We start from the raw sequence: 14689 nt of genomic DNA on the forward strand, positions 1-14689 counted from the left end.
TGCAGAAAGACAAATTATATATTATTTGAATTAGTATTGAAGTGATACAGACAATGATACCTGATTTATATATAGACTGTTGGAAGAACTTAATTTCATTTATGTGTGTATACGGACCAGCAGAGAGAGTTAACATTGATTCCACTCTTTACATTCTTCAACTGTGACATTTTTGATACAGGACTGTGGCGGTGCAAAGTTAATGTTAAGTTCAGTGTATAACAGTTGTTTCATGTACTTTGGTTTCATGTATTTCAGTTCACTGTTCACTGTACCCCAGTTCTATTTTTAGTCTCCCTCATGTCACAACCTCCCCCTCTGCCTCTCCTGGTTTTCCCCAGTTACAGGACCCGATTGGCTACCCTTTCCCGCCTTGTGTAACTGTCTGTCATCCCTCAGGGAGATTTCCCCTCCCTGCCAGTCACCCGGGGCCTGTCCCCCAGGTCTGGAAACTTCGATAGGAGCTTCCAGGTGACTGGCTGGCTGGAGGGCTCTCCCCTCCCTCTCTTTGGCGATAAGTCTATGTTGTTGTCAGTTATGCTAATGGCTCCCCTCCTCTCTATCCCCATTGGTTATGTATGTACCCACCCCAAGAGTCCACTCCTTGGTAAAAACCCCCTGTTGTCGGAGGCTCAGAGTCTCTCTGAGGCTCTGGGCTAAAGGCGAGGATCCCCCTCAATAAAGCCTGACTCCCAGTTAAACCTCCGAGAGTCCCGTCTCTCATTCCCTCCACCGTAGCTAAGCGGCAGGACGAGGCTGGCCAGAAAGATCCCACCAAGATCCTGTGGGGGCGTGTCAGGGGCTAGCCTGGCATAAGGAGACACGCACTGCCGCAGAGTGGCGCCCAACGTGGGGCAGCCATTTCGCCTTTCGCCTGTCGCAGAGCAGCGTGAGGGCTGACACGGCTGGCCTGTGGATCGCCGGACCCCGTGCTATAGGCTCCTGGGAGACCGTTGCCACAGCGTGTCCCAGAGCCTTCAGCGTCTCATGTGCTGCCAGTGGAAGTAGCCCTTCGCAGGGTGTGCTCCCGGCAGACGAGGAGGGTAGCTTCCAGACACCAGGAAGTCCTCCTCGGTGGAGGTATCCCACGCATCGCCTTTGGCCATCGCCGGAGATTCGGTGAGTATCGCCCCGCTGCGGGTTTGCTTGGGGGGAAGACTCACCTTAGGGGAGACTTTGTCTCAGTGCTGCGCCTCTCTTACAGGTCTTAAACAGCACATTTTGGGGAGCCATCAGGCATAGCCTGAAGGGCTCTGGCCGTGGCCCCTGGGGGGAGGTGTTTGTTTTGCCTTTCCCCGGGAAAGATTTTGTTAACTCTGGCGAGATTCAAGTTTATTCTGTTGCTGCTTTTTCCTTTTTGTTTGCGAAGGGACGGCTTGCTCTCGGTTTAGCTGCCAGTTTTGTCTCGGCGCCCTGGTTGCGAGGTTGGTGGCTTGACCGGCTTTTAAGAGTGTCGCGTGTTCGTTTTGGTTAAATTTTCTTTTGTGCGATTGCGTCGTGGGCGTGCGGTGGTGTGTAACTTCAGAAAAATGGGTGCAAAACTTTCCACCGCACAGAAAGACGTGTTTAATAAATTTTTAAGTATTTTAGCAGTTAATGAGGTTAAGTTCTCTAAAGGAAGACTTAAAAGATTTATCAGGTTGCTTTTCCTCCACTTCCCCAAAATCGCCCCTGACTGTGTAAGCAGCGTCCTGTTTTGGGAAAATGTCTGCACTAAATTTAACAATTTGGCCCGGTCAGGGGACGAGAAGGTTGCAAAATTCTTGTTTTGGCCGCAGCAAATGAAGACTGCTCTAATAAAGGTGAAGGGAGTTGAGAAAAGGCAGCCTAGAGGTTGTGAAAGTTCTTTCCCCAGTTTGCGCCCCGTCCCTCCTTCTCCCAAATCCCCTCGTCCCTCCAGTGGCATCCTCAAAGGAGCAGCAACGCGCTCAGTGCCTGCTAGCCCCAGCTCCTTGAGGATACCAAATTCCCCCCGCCCGAGCAGTTGTGGTTGGACTGCTCAGGGATCCTGTGGTGGCCCTGGCCAGGCTCCGCAGGAATCCTCCCTTCCCTATACATCCCCAGCTGTTTGTCCCAAAGTTCATTTCTCGATGGCTGAGGGAGGGCCACCACAAAATGGCGCCCTCGGCCTAGGTTTAGAAAATGGTGGTGGCCGCATGGCACGATGGTCGTCTTTTTCAGGTTTTCCCGTGTTTTCCCCTTCTCCTTCCCCTAATCCCCCTCGGCGCTCTACCAACCCCTTCCTGTCCTCAACCCCACCCCTTTCCCAGAGGGTGTCTCCGCCCTTCCCTCCTCCCTACCCCGCCCAGACACCTGCCCCTTGCGTGGCGCCTCCTCCTAATGTGACCCCCACCTCCCAAGTGGCCTAAGCCCCTCCCCTCTTCTAGTTCCCACGCACCGCGTTCCGGTTCCCACGGTCAGGGGCCGGAAAGAGAGGAAGACACAGGCCGGGATGAGATCCCGTCTCTAACCCCAGTTACCTACTGAAGGAGTAGGGGTGGGCAAAACCTCATTGCCACCTGGAGCGCCTTGTCACAGGGGATTGTGAAGGATCTTATGAAGGCTCTGAAGGAGTATGGACGTGAAAGTCCATACTTCCAGGGACTGTTGTCATCTTCGCTCGCCGGGAACGCGGTTGTTCCATATGATTTGAAGCAGCTTTTCCGCTGCCTCTCAAGCAAGACTGAGTTCAAGCTGTGGGGGGGCAACGTGGAAAAACCTGCTTCGGGTCGCCCTCTTAGGCCTGTTAAAAGATCCCACTACCTCCACTGACAACAGTGGGAACCAAATCACCCTAGAACACCTAGTGGGTGAGGGGGAGTGGGCAAGCGCAACCAATCAGGCCGCTAATATCCCAGAAGAGGTGCTTGAAGTAGTAAAAGCTAAGGCAGAGCAGGCGTTTGTAGAAATGCGGCCGGCGGGTCCTCTGCAACCCTTCTTGGAGATTTTTCAGCGGCCCTCGGAGCCATTCGTGCAGTTCGTGGAGAGGCTGACGGCCGCCATAGAGCAACAGGTGGCAAAGCCGCAGGTGAGGGAGGATATGTTGGAGCAGATGGCCTACACCCATGCGAATAAAAGGTGCATGGCAGCCATCCTCTTCATCCCGAAGAAACCGGGTGAACTTCCCTCCCTCAATGAAATGCTCCAGGCGGTTGGCGTGATGGCAGCGAGGCCCCTACAGTCTCAGAAGAGGACCCACCTACGAGTTGCAGCTGCTACCACTCCAGAAGTTGACTGCCCACAAACGCCGAACCCACAGAAGAAACACCCTCAAGGATCTACCGAGAGGCTGTGTTTCCTCTGTGGGAAAAAAGGACACTGGACTAACCAATGCCCTCTCAAAGGGGATTTCCATCAATTCAAAAAAGAAAAGGAGAGTGGGAGAAAATAAGGAGGGGGTAGTGGATCCCGTGCAGGATCCAAACAGAGAAAAAACTAGGCGGGGAGCACGGGGCCACCCAGCGTGCAGACCCTAATCGGGTGGCCAGAGCCAAGGGGTATAAAAATGTAACCAAAACTTCTAATGGTGACTGTGATTTCTCTTCCAAACAGACTTCGAATCCTTCTCAGGATTCATCGCCGGACTTGATATTGAGTCTTCCTTCGCAGGACTCGCCACCGAACGAGACAAAATATCTGGTTGTGTGGGAACCTGAGACAGCCTTGATGACCACCTCAAGGTATGAGCCCTTTAGGCTCCAGTTGACCAAGCCTCTTCACTTGCGGGATTGCGATTGGCATACCGCAGTGGTATCAAAGGAACGAGGTACATGGCACCTGATTCAGGACAAGTTTGTAGTCGTTGGGGATTGTAAGTATACCCGTGAGGACATAAAAATCGCTCCTGGGTTATTAACATCGGACCCAAAGCGATTTGTCCTCTGGCTGCGCACCGAGACTCCACCTACCTTCCTCCTGAGAGGACAAATAGTAGCACAGCTCATCCCAGCCCCCTCATGCGCTGCCCCAACTAACACCGGAAGCGGAATCGAGCAGTGGCGCAGAGGATGAAGAGGTACCGACTGTCAACGTAGTGAGGAGGATTGGGAGAAATAAACCCAAAGAGCTGTGCAAAATCTCGGTGGGGGAGGAGTCCAAACTGGTAAAAGTAGTCTGGGGCACTGGGGCAGATGTGACTGTTATACCGGAGAGTGTGTAGCTGTCACATTGGGAGCTGCGAAACGTTGTGAAGCAAGTCAACAGCATAGGGGGTCTTCAATTGGCATGTCAATCCAAGAGCATGGTGCAAGTTGAGGGGCCGAAAGGACAGTTGGCTTCACTGCGTCCTTTCCTTTCAGATTATGACTCACCCCTGTGGGGGAGAGATCTCATGGCCCAGTGGGGAGTCACAATCGGCATTCCAGACCCTCTGCAAAATTTTTAGGTAGTGGTCATTGAAGAGCGTCCTACCCAAAAACTGAATTGGCTGACTGATGAACCAGTTTGGGTGGAACAATGGCTGCTTTCAAAACAAAAATTAAAGGTGCTCAATGAGCTTGTGGAGGAGCAGTTAAGGAAAGGCAACATCAAGGAGACCACCTCACCGTGGAACCCCCTGGTGTTTGTCATCCAGAAAGCCGATAAAACCAAGTGGCGGCTCCTTCACGACCTCCGAAAAATAAATTAAGTTATTGAAGATATGGGAACTCTCCAACCAGGGATGCCATCCCCAAACATGCTCCCCCAAAATTGGAATCTGGCCATGATAGATATAAAGGATTGCTTTTTCCAAATTCCCCTACACCCTGACGATGCTCCACGTTTTGCCTTCTCGGTGCCTACCATCAACCGAGAAGCCCCAAGGAAGAGGTACCATTGGCGTGTTTTGCCCCAGGGCATGAAGAACTCTCCAGTTATTTGCCAGTGGAACATCTCCTCCTTGCTCGCCCCAGTACGCGCAGCCGCACCCCAAGCCATTATCCATCACTATATGGATGATGTCTTGGTGTGTGCTCCCAACGACGATCTGCTGACCCATGCGCTTGACCTTACAGTGGCTTCACTGGTTGCTGCAGGGTTCGAGCTGCAAGAGTCTAAAATTCAAAAGATGCCACCCTGGAAGTACCTGGGGCTGGAGATCGGTCGGCGGACCATTGTTCTGCAAAAATTGGCAATTAAGACCGAAATTAGGACTCTTGCGGATGTCCATCAACTGTGTGGGAGTTTAAATTGGTTAAGGCCTTGGCTGGGCCTCTCTACTGAGGACCTAGCCCCCCTTTTCAAGTTATTGAAGGGGGAGAAGGGGCTAAGTTCCCCTAGGTCACTTAACCCAGAGGCAGAAAAAGCCTTCAAGAAGGTGTAGGTCATGTTGTCCACTCGGCAGGCCCACACGTGCAAGCCTGACCTGCCCTTCTGATTTATCATACTCTGAAGACTGCCACACCTTCAGGGACTCATCTTCCAATGGGATGCCAAGGTGGAGCACACACCCCAGAAGGACCGAGGCGAAGAGGATCCTCTCTTAATCATAGAGTGGGTCTTCCTTAGCCACCAAAGGTCCAAAAGGATGACAAAGCCACAAGAACTCATGGCTAATTTTATCCGGAAGGCCAGACTCCGCATTAGGGAGCTGACTGGATGTGATTTCGAATGCATTCACTTACCAATTCAGTTAAATTCGGGCCAAATTACGAATGCCATGCTAGAAGACCTGCTTCAAGAGAACAAAGCGCTGCAGTTTGCCTTGGATGACTACTCGGGCCAAATTAGCATACATCGTCCAGCCCACAAAATTTTCTATTCTGGAGTTCAATTCCAATTGGCACTCACAGGCGTTCAGAGTAAAGAGCCCCTGGACGCCTTAACAGTCTTTACAGATGCGTCTGGAAGGTCCCACAAGTCAGTGATGACTTGGCGGAACCCTCACACTCAGCAGTGGGAATCAGATATTGTTGAGGTTGAAGGTTCTCATCAAGTTGCTGAGTTGGCCGCAGTCGTTAGGGAATTTGAGAGGTTCTCTGATGCCCTCTGATGCCCTGATTCGGCATATGTAGCCGCAGTAGTATCCAGGGCAGAGAATGCCATTCTGCAGGAGGTCTCTAACATCGCGCTGTTTGAATTGCTTTCGAAGCTCGTAAAGCTGATTTCCCATCGAAAGCAACCATTTTACGTGATGCATACGAGGTCACACACGGATCTGCTGGGGGCCATAGCAGAGGGAAACAGAAGGGCTGATGCTCTTGCTGCCCCTGATGAAGTGGCTCCCTTGCCTAACATCTTTGAGCAGGCGAAGATTAGTCATCACTTGCATCATCAGAATGCACCAGGCCTGGTACGCAGCTTCCACCTCACCCGTGACCAGGCCAAGGCCATTGTGGCTGCGTGTCCCCATTGTCACCAACACTCCCTTCCATCCATGCACGCTGGTGTAAACCCTCGCGGTCTCTCCAGCTGTGAGGTGTGGCAGACAGACGTCACACACTTCTCCCAGTTTGGGAGACAGAAGTACGTGCACGTCTCAGTGGACACCTTCTCGGGTGCTGTTTATGCTTCTGCCCACACGGGAGAAAGCTGGGGATGTTGTCAAGCATCTTATCCAGGCCTTCTCCTTTTTGGGCATTCCGAAGTCGCTAAAGACTGACAACGGCCCTGTGTACCGGTCCAGGGAATTCTGCAGCTTTCTGCAGCAATGGGGGGTAGAGCATAAAACTGGCATCCCTCACTCCCCAACGGGCCAGGCGATTGTGAAAAGGACCCATCAAAATCTTAAAAGTGTCCTAAGCCAGCAGAAGCAGGTACTCAGGAGGGAACCTCCATCGATCAGGTTGTCCCGTGCCCTTTTTACATTAAATTTCTTGAACTGTTCCTTTGATAACCTAAACCCGCCAGTGACGAGACGCTTTCATGGGAGCAGCCAGTTAGCGCCCCGCAAAAGGCCAAAGGTACTTGTCAAGGACCCAGAAACTTTGAGAATACAAGGCCCTCACGATTTGATTACCTGGGGGCGCGGGTACGCCTGCGTTTCCACACCCACCAGTTTGCGGTGGATCCCCTCTCGGAATGTGAGACCTTATGTTCCCAAAGTTTCAGGAAAACCAGAAGCTCAGGTTGCAGTGGCCTCCCGGCGGAGGAAGAAAAAGGGAGTGAAAGCAAGGGCTCCTTACCGGCATTCGCAAATATTACCCCTGTGGCTCTTACCAGAGGGAGAGGAGGAAGGAGATTCCTATCCACCCCCAGACATCCCCGATTGGTTGTTCTTACGATTTCATTTTGTTTAAGTTCTAGGTGCCAGCCCAAGCCCAAATTGAGGAGAGCCTGCAGTGTTGTGTCGATCACCCAAGCAGTGCTGCTAACCAGCCTCCTTTGGTCGTCCCTCGCCTGGATTGTGCTTCAGCCAAAGGCCAATGTCTGGAAGACATTGGCAAAGACCCTTGGACAGGACCACATCTGCCTGTCCTCGGCTGCCGCTGGAGACCCCTTGTCGTCTTGCCTTGTAGGGATCCCGCTTAAGGAGGAAGAGTTTCCCCCCACTCTCCTCCAAATGAGGCAAAGATTTAATCAAAAGCCCAGCCACATATCCCACTTTGTGGAAGTAAATCAAATCCCCGCGAATAGCCTTCCAGTATCTAATCCTTTGTCCCTCTGGAAGGAGTGGACATTACATCTCCCCGAATCGTCCCTAGAGCCACAGGAGGTGGATCTCCTTGCCTCATCTCAAGCTCCCTTCTGTGTCTATTTTAATTTTGCCCCACTGAAAGGCCAGGAAAATGTGTTTGTCCCGATTATCCAAATCAAAAAATCCTACCTCCCGAAAGCTTGGTGGGGACAAACAGTTCATTGGTCAATGCCCTCCATGGGTACTCGTAAGTCCCTCTCCCTTCCTAAAGGAATATTTTTGATTTGCGGCGATAGGGCATTCCCCGGCATCCCCTCTTGGCTGATCGAAGGCCCATGTACCATAGGCAGGTTGGGGCTGTTTACACCCAATAAAACACAAATTATGGATTGAACACGGAAAAATTTTTCCAGGCATGCACCAGTCCAAAAAAGAGATTTGGCAAATCTCAACCCGGACTGCAGTTTGGAGATTATCCATTGGTCCAGGGTCCAGGCCACTTCGGTCATAGTTTTTCTGCCCTGGATTTCAATTGCTAAAGACATGGGTGAATTAGGCCGATTGGAATGTTGGTTGGCTAAACAAGCCAATCTTACATCCAACGCCTTAGCTGGCCTCTTATCAGACGAGGAAGTTACAAGGTAGGCGACATTACAGAACCGTGCAGTCATCGATTACCTCCTACTCCTCCACCAACATTCCTGTGAGGAATTTGAGGGTCTTTGCTGTTTCAATCTATCTTCCAAGGCTGAGGACGTCCGTAAGTCAATCACCCAGATAAGGCAGATGGTTGATGACTTAAAAAAGGAGAGCAAAGACTGGCTGGACAATATCTTTGGAAGCCTGGGACTCTCGAAATAGGCTGGCTCCACCGTTAAAACTGGTTTACTGATTTTGTTTATCCTTTTGGTTGTGACAATTGCTTTTGGACTGATAAAAAGACTTTTATATAAGTTTGTTGCCGATGCCACCTCCCCTTCCATTAACCGGGCTGATGTAACAGAGAACATAGAAATGCAGGACCTCGGCGCCCAGGAAGAAGACGAGGACTTTGTGCCTGAGGCCCAAGGACAATGGCCTATGCCGTTTGAGGAGTGGCCAACAAACCAACAATGGTGTGGGGACCTGTATCCAAACTCGGAATATTTGGCCCCTCAGTCTTAGTTCTGGTCCTTTTAAATAAAATAAAAGGGGGAGATGTGGCGGTGCAAAGTTAATGTTAAGTTCAGTGTATAACAGTTGTTTCATGTACTTTGGTTTCATGTATTTCAGTTCACTGTTCACTGTACCCCAGTTCTATTTTTAGTCTCCCTCATGTCACAACCTCCCCCTCTGCCTCTCCTGGTTTTCCCCAGTTACAGGACCCGATTGGCTACCCTTTCCCGCCTTGTGTAACTGTCTGTCATCCCTCAGGGAGATTTCCCCTCCCTGCCAGTCACCCGGGGCCTGTCCCCCAGGTCTGGAAACTTCGATAGGAGCTTCCAGGTGACTGGCTGGCTGGAGGGCTCTCCCCTCCCTCTCTTTGGCGATAAGTCTATGTTGTTGTCAGTTATGCTAATGGCTCCCCTCCTCTCTCTCCCCATTGGTTATGTGTGTACCCACCCCAAGAGTCCACTCCTTGGTAAAAGCCCCCTGTTGTCGGAGGCTCAGAGTCTCTCTGAGGCTTTGGGCTAAAGGCGAGGATCACCCTCAATAAAGCCTGACTCCCAATTAAACCTCCAAGAGTCCCGTCTCTCATTCCCTCCACCATAGCTAAGCGGCAGGACGAGACTGGCCAGAAAGATCCCACCAAGATCCTGTGGGATCGTGTCAGGGGCTAGCCTGGCATAACGAGACACACACTGCTGCACAGGACTGTCTCAGAGAACACAGAAATATACATTTTACAGGCATTTAAGGTTCCTCAGTACTCAGTTCATGACTTTTGATTTCTGCTCTGGATGCTGGGTCCAGGCACTGCTGCTCAAAGGTAATCAAGCCCTAAGTTTTTGTTGGATCTGGATGAAGGTGAAAAGTTGAGATCCCTGGAAATTTTTCTGAACCCTTGAAATGTACGTTTGGAATTGGAAGTGTTCTGTGTGGCACTGATATAAAACTCTGGCAAACTGGATGGCAATCTGGAAATTTGGAGAGGATTTTAAAACAAGGATAATACAAAAAAGAAAAACACTACCATCACAAAAGAGAGAAATGTCATCCATTTCCTCAGTTGGACTGCAAAATACATCTTTCCATATTCAGTTTCTTATTAAAAAAGACCTACAAAGAAGACCTGGTTAATGTTTTGAAGGTTGTTAGAAGTGAAGTGGTTGGATACTGCTGGCATTTAACCACTGTTAGCTCTGAAGAAATCTGACACTCAACAATTAGATGACTGGCAAATCCCTGAAGTATCTGCTTTCCTGTAATAATACATAGACAATGAGACAGTGTGTCCAAATGAAAGTCGGTAGCAGTCTGAAATATTGAACAGTTCCACCATAGATACAGTAATGAGGAACTATTCAAATAATACTGTCTTTCTTACAGGAATGTTCCAAAGCAGTAATCCCACTGTGCTCTGCTGGATTAAACTTCGTTGGAACTAGTACATTTATTTGTAAAATCTTTATTGAAGATAGTAGTGAGAGAAAGTTAAATTATTTTTTCACCCAGACAAAAAAGCAAGTGCATGAGATCCTAGGGATCTGAGTGCCCAGAATTAGAAGCTTTCAGCTACATACAGTTTGGTAAGGCAAAGTGAGGAAATAACTCAGATGAAAACACAACAAATTGAAACATAATGGGGAAAAAAAGCTTTAAAGTTTGAAGTGTACAAGTGTGTGAGTGCTGTTAGAAGTCAAGACTTATATGTTGGAGAGCAGGATGAAACGCTGTTTGATGCTTTGAACAGAGTAAGTAATCTAAATCCTCATATACACTGGGAAGTACAGTCTTGCCAATTCTCTTGGGTAAATGCAGAGGCAACAGGCATATTTGACCTCCTAACCAGTTTGTGTTCCTGGTTGAAACAGTTCAAAACATTCTGTCTAGTGAATGACAAAGTCCACAGCCAACAGCATATTATTTCCTCTTCTAAGACAGGAATAACTGCAGCTCCTTACTGGGAAGGAGAGCAGCCCCCATCAGCCTCTGCTGGCAAGTGAGGAATGCCATGATCATGAGCTGGCTGTATCCTGGGACAAGAGCCTCAGTAGCCCTGAGAGTCCACAGCAAAAACTGTTGTTTTCTTACAGGGTTTTAAGTTGGTTATATTTTTTAGTTTCTTCACACACAGTTACCTACAGCTTACAGCAACTGCCTGGGAGAAAGTGAATTTTTAAACAGGACAAGCAAACACCCTACAAAAATCACCTGTTTGGAGAGCCTTCTGGTGGGCTTTTCTGAAGTAACTCCACATCATGTCCACGTCTGGTGACTGCCCCATGTCACCTCAACTGCTGCCTTGGTGCTCGCCAGCTCAAGGGGCACAGGAGCCCTGAAGTGGGCACAGCACTGCCTTCCTCCCCTCCTGTAAATGCTTGAATGTGGGCCCAGCCCTCAAAGAAGGGCTTTGGCATTGCTCTGCTCTGGCTGCTCGGTGGTAGTAAAGCGGGAGGAAAGATGGGAAGACCTCGGCGGAGTGAAAAAATCTATTTGTGACCATCTAATGAAACCTGAGGTTACTGCTATGGTTAAATATAGACACAGTGTTACTGGTTGCCATGTTACTTGAAGAGAGTAGTTTGCAGATCTAGTGAACATAGGCATTATTTTCAGTTGAAAACTCACAGGCCTTTTTTTTTTTAGGCAGCTGGTCAAACCATTCTTATTTTGCTCAAACTATTTGTTATAAACTTCATAAGCACCAACATTTCCCTACCATTATTCATTGTGTAGGATATTTGTAAGCATATTGGTCATAGCACTTAGATTGCTATAAATTAATATATTAGCCTCTCAACACTTAGGTTGAGATATGTATATGAAACTAGTATTGCAAACAACAAATGCAGTATTTCAATTTCTATAAAACAGTAGTAACCCATAAACAAAAGCTATACTGAAGAGTATTTTAAATTACCCATAATTTATATGTACCTGTAAGAAGATGTACCACCAAGGGTAAGTGCAAAGAGGTAGTTACCTTTATTGTCATCATTTGCCTGTTTTAGGCCCTGATGATGTTCTTGAAGCTTTTGCACTCTGGGTGTACCATCTGCAGGACCTTAGCAAGCCTTAATGTAATGTTATGGCTTTCTGATACAGATTTCTTTGGTTTAAGCAATAACCACCGTTTCTGCTTAGATGAAGTCAGGAACTGGCAACTTACGTTTCAGAGGTAAAAGTTTGTGGATGCCCTTCTTCAGCAGAGGATAGGATTAGATTCCTAGAGATCTACCATCAGTGATTGAGGCATGCCTACTTCTTCACTGGACCTTCTGGTGCAATAATTACTATTCTATTTGTAACAATGATGTAAATGTTAAATAAGTTGTTTTCTCATAGATCAAAACACTAAAGATCAGCAATGAGGTATCAGTGTTGTAAGGTAAATTAACCTGGCACCATGAGATAAAATAACACTTAAAATACTGTTACTAAGAACCAGCAGTCAGCAGGGGAAAGCAAAATCCAGTTTAACTCTACCTTAATTTTAAATTGATCCCTAGTACCAAATCTTGAAAGAAGTTAGTAGAGGTAATTAATTCAAGTTTCAGACAGAAGTGGTTGAATGTAACAACTCTTTCAGTAGTGGGAGCATGGAGTCAGTAAATCCTGAACTGGGAGGGGAAAGATAACAGGAATGACAGGGGACCAAGAGACCCAAATAAAGTTTCTAAGTTTTCATCAGGACCAGTTCGTTAATGTTTTGGAGAACAGAAAAATTTATTTAGGAGATTAGAGATGAAGTCAGAAAGTTAGTACTTGGTCTTACTTTACGTTTTTATGAGACGGCTGCATGATACAGGTAATAGTGACTGATGTTTGTAAATTGTGTGGATGAAGCCAGGTGTTATTAAACACAAAATATCTCATATATATGTAATCTCAAAATATTTTTCCTTAGAAGTAAAAATTCTCCTATTAATTCCATTATAGAAATAAGTGTTATAGCTAGCTGGCCCCTGTGAAGTCAGTCTTTGAACTATTTACAACTTCTAATGCCTTAAAATTCTCCTAAAATTAGGAAATACAGTTGCCCTCACTTAAACATAAGCAGTGATGGGATTTGTCTTTCATGTTTTTAGATGAATGCAGACCTGTAGTCTACATCTAAGCAGGAGCTCTGTCATTCTTTTATGTTTAATGGAGAGAAATAAGCACTTCTAAGGTATGACTCATTTGAGATATATTTAGCTATCTACTTTAGAATGAGATTAATTGCTTCCTTAAATCTCCTGTTTCTTTTCATTTACTACAAAAGATATCTAGATGTCTAGCTCAAATGTAGATTTCTATAGTGTAGGAGTCCCTATTTGAATAGATGAATTGTATCCTGACAGACTTAGCAGAAAATACAGGCTGGCTATCTGAATTCCTGAATCACACATAAATCCCTACTCTTAAAAAAGAAAATACTGGATAATGTTGGATTGCTGTGCCCTCTGCAATTCTCTCAAGATTGATTTAAATTTTTATTCCTTTCCTCACTGATTTTTCTGGGCAGCTGTAGGAATGAGGTGTACTGCCATGAAATATGCCATGAGATGTATGAAAGGGTTACCGTGGGCATGATGGCTTTCTGATGGGTTGAAAAGTAATCACGCTGAGGCCTAATGACCCTTATCAATGCAATAGAAGAGACACTGATACTGACTTGTCACATATACACTCTTGGGCAAGACCCACAGCATTTGTAATCTCTTTTTGTAACTATTTTGCGTATAAATAGTCCTCCCTTCCCATTCATTATGGCAGTGGCAGGATATTTGACTGCAGTCAACTCTGCTCCTGCCAAAAGTGAACTGGCATTTGAAATCCTCCGTGCCAAAGGATGAAAATATGATCACCTTGCAGACAAATTGATGGGCTTGCTCCTCTGTCTTCCTCAAAGCAGTGATGCCTCTTAGTTAAAATTTGCACCTCGGACTGTGTGGGAGTATACTTGTGAGCACTTGCAAGAGCACGATGCACTTATATTTTGTAGATCTAGTGAATCTGTCACCAGCAATCTCTGTTGTAATAATAAATTAAGCTTAGCTACGCCCAAAAACCTTCAATCTTCCAGGACTAGCTGGAAAGCAAGGGGGTTTATTTTCTGCCATATTTCTATACTCCTAATGCAACAACAGGTTGTCCCCTAAGGCTTTTGGACACTGATTAATGTTCAGAATATGCCTAAATGTCAGGTGGTGATTAGACAGAGTCTTTCTGTGCCAGTGCTGAAAGCTGGTTCAACCTCACACAGCAAGTGTTCTGAGCCAGCTGAGAGTGCCTGAGTCCAGGGCCTGGCTTGGCCAAATAACCATGCCACTGAGCAGCCTGCTTAGCCCTGGTATCGCACAACCTTTCCTGCATTCACACGTGTCTTGATTAGCACAGAACATAGGCAGAGGAGGCCCATTCAAAATAACCATGTAACCATGTAGGCAGAGCCATAAGACACTTCCCTCTGTTTTTTTGGGGTTTTTTTTGCAGAGCAGCTACACAGTTGGCTCACCTGATTAGGATTATGACTGTGTAATAGGGTAGATCATTGCATGTAAGTAAAATAGAAAAGACAGAATGATATCTTGAAATTGGTGAATTTTTAAAGCTATTCTTTCTTTCTTCCATATGAGCTGATTGAATACACAACTCTAAAGAAAAGAGTGTCTGTCCAGTTTTCTAGATAGGAAGAATAGAAATTTGGTGTTACACTGGTGTGAGTAACAAGGAACTAACAAGCTATTTTTAAACTTGCAATCAGAATAATTAAGATTAGAAGATGTCCTTTGTCCTATAGTGGGCAAAGGATATTATGTACAGTCATTGGAGTATAGTAAGACTGAAATTCTTCACTGAGTTGGCTTTTACTAAAATGATGTGTTTATCTCCTCAGGAATTTCAAGTGACAACTACACCTCATGCAGTCTGCATCTATAATCATTGCATCCACAGTATCATTCTCCTTTTTTATTAGCTTCATCACTTACTGCAGAAACAGCTATA

General features: G+C 46.9%; 1 protein-coding gene across 1 annotated transcript; it reads left to right on the forward strand.

The window, feature by feature from the left end:
* The first annotated feature begins 2908 nt into the window (after window positions 1–2908).
* Window positions 2909–9181, forward strand: LOC136287532 (uncharacterized). Its single transcript, XM_066180313.1, has 3 exons — window positions 2909–3291; window positions 3417–3680; window positions 7219–9181. The coding sequence occupies exons 1-3, from the start codon at window positions 2909–2911 to the stop codon at window positions 7946–7948; spliced, it is 1377 nt and encodes a 458-aa protein (XP_066036410.1). The 3' UTR covers window positions 7949–9181.
* Window positions 9182–14689: the final 5508 nt, after the last annotated feature.

This window comes from Chamaea fasciata, unplaced genomic scaffold (assembly GCF_029207755.1).
Source record: "Chamaea fasciata isolate MVZ Bird 193981 ecotype frontalis unplaced genomic scaffold, bChaFas1.0.hap1 SCAF_3, whole genome shotgun sequence".
Taxonomy (NCBI): Eukaryota; Metazoa; Chordata; class Aves; order Passeriformes; family Sylviidae; genus Chamaea; species Chamaea fasciata.

Coding starts and splice junctions, on each gene's coding strand:
- LOC136287532 (XM_066180313.1), top strand. CDS start 2,909: ATGCGGCCGGCGGGTCCTCTGCAACCCTTCTTGGAGATTTTTCAGCGG. Junction 3,292..3,416: donor CAAGGATCTACCGAGAGGCT/GTGTTTCCTCTG, acceptor GATCCCGTGCAG/GATCCAAACAGAGAAAAAAC. Junction 3,681..7,218: donor GCCTTGATGACCACCTCAAG/GTATGAGCCCTT, acceptor ATTTTGTTTAAG/TTCTAGGTGCCAGCCCAAGC.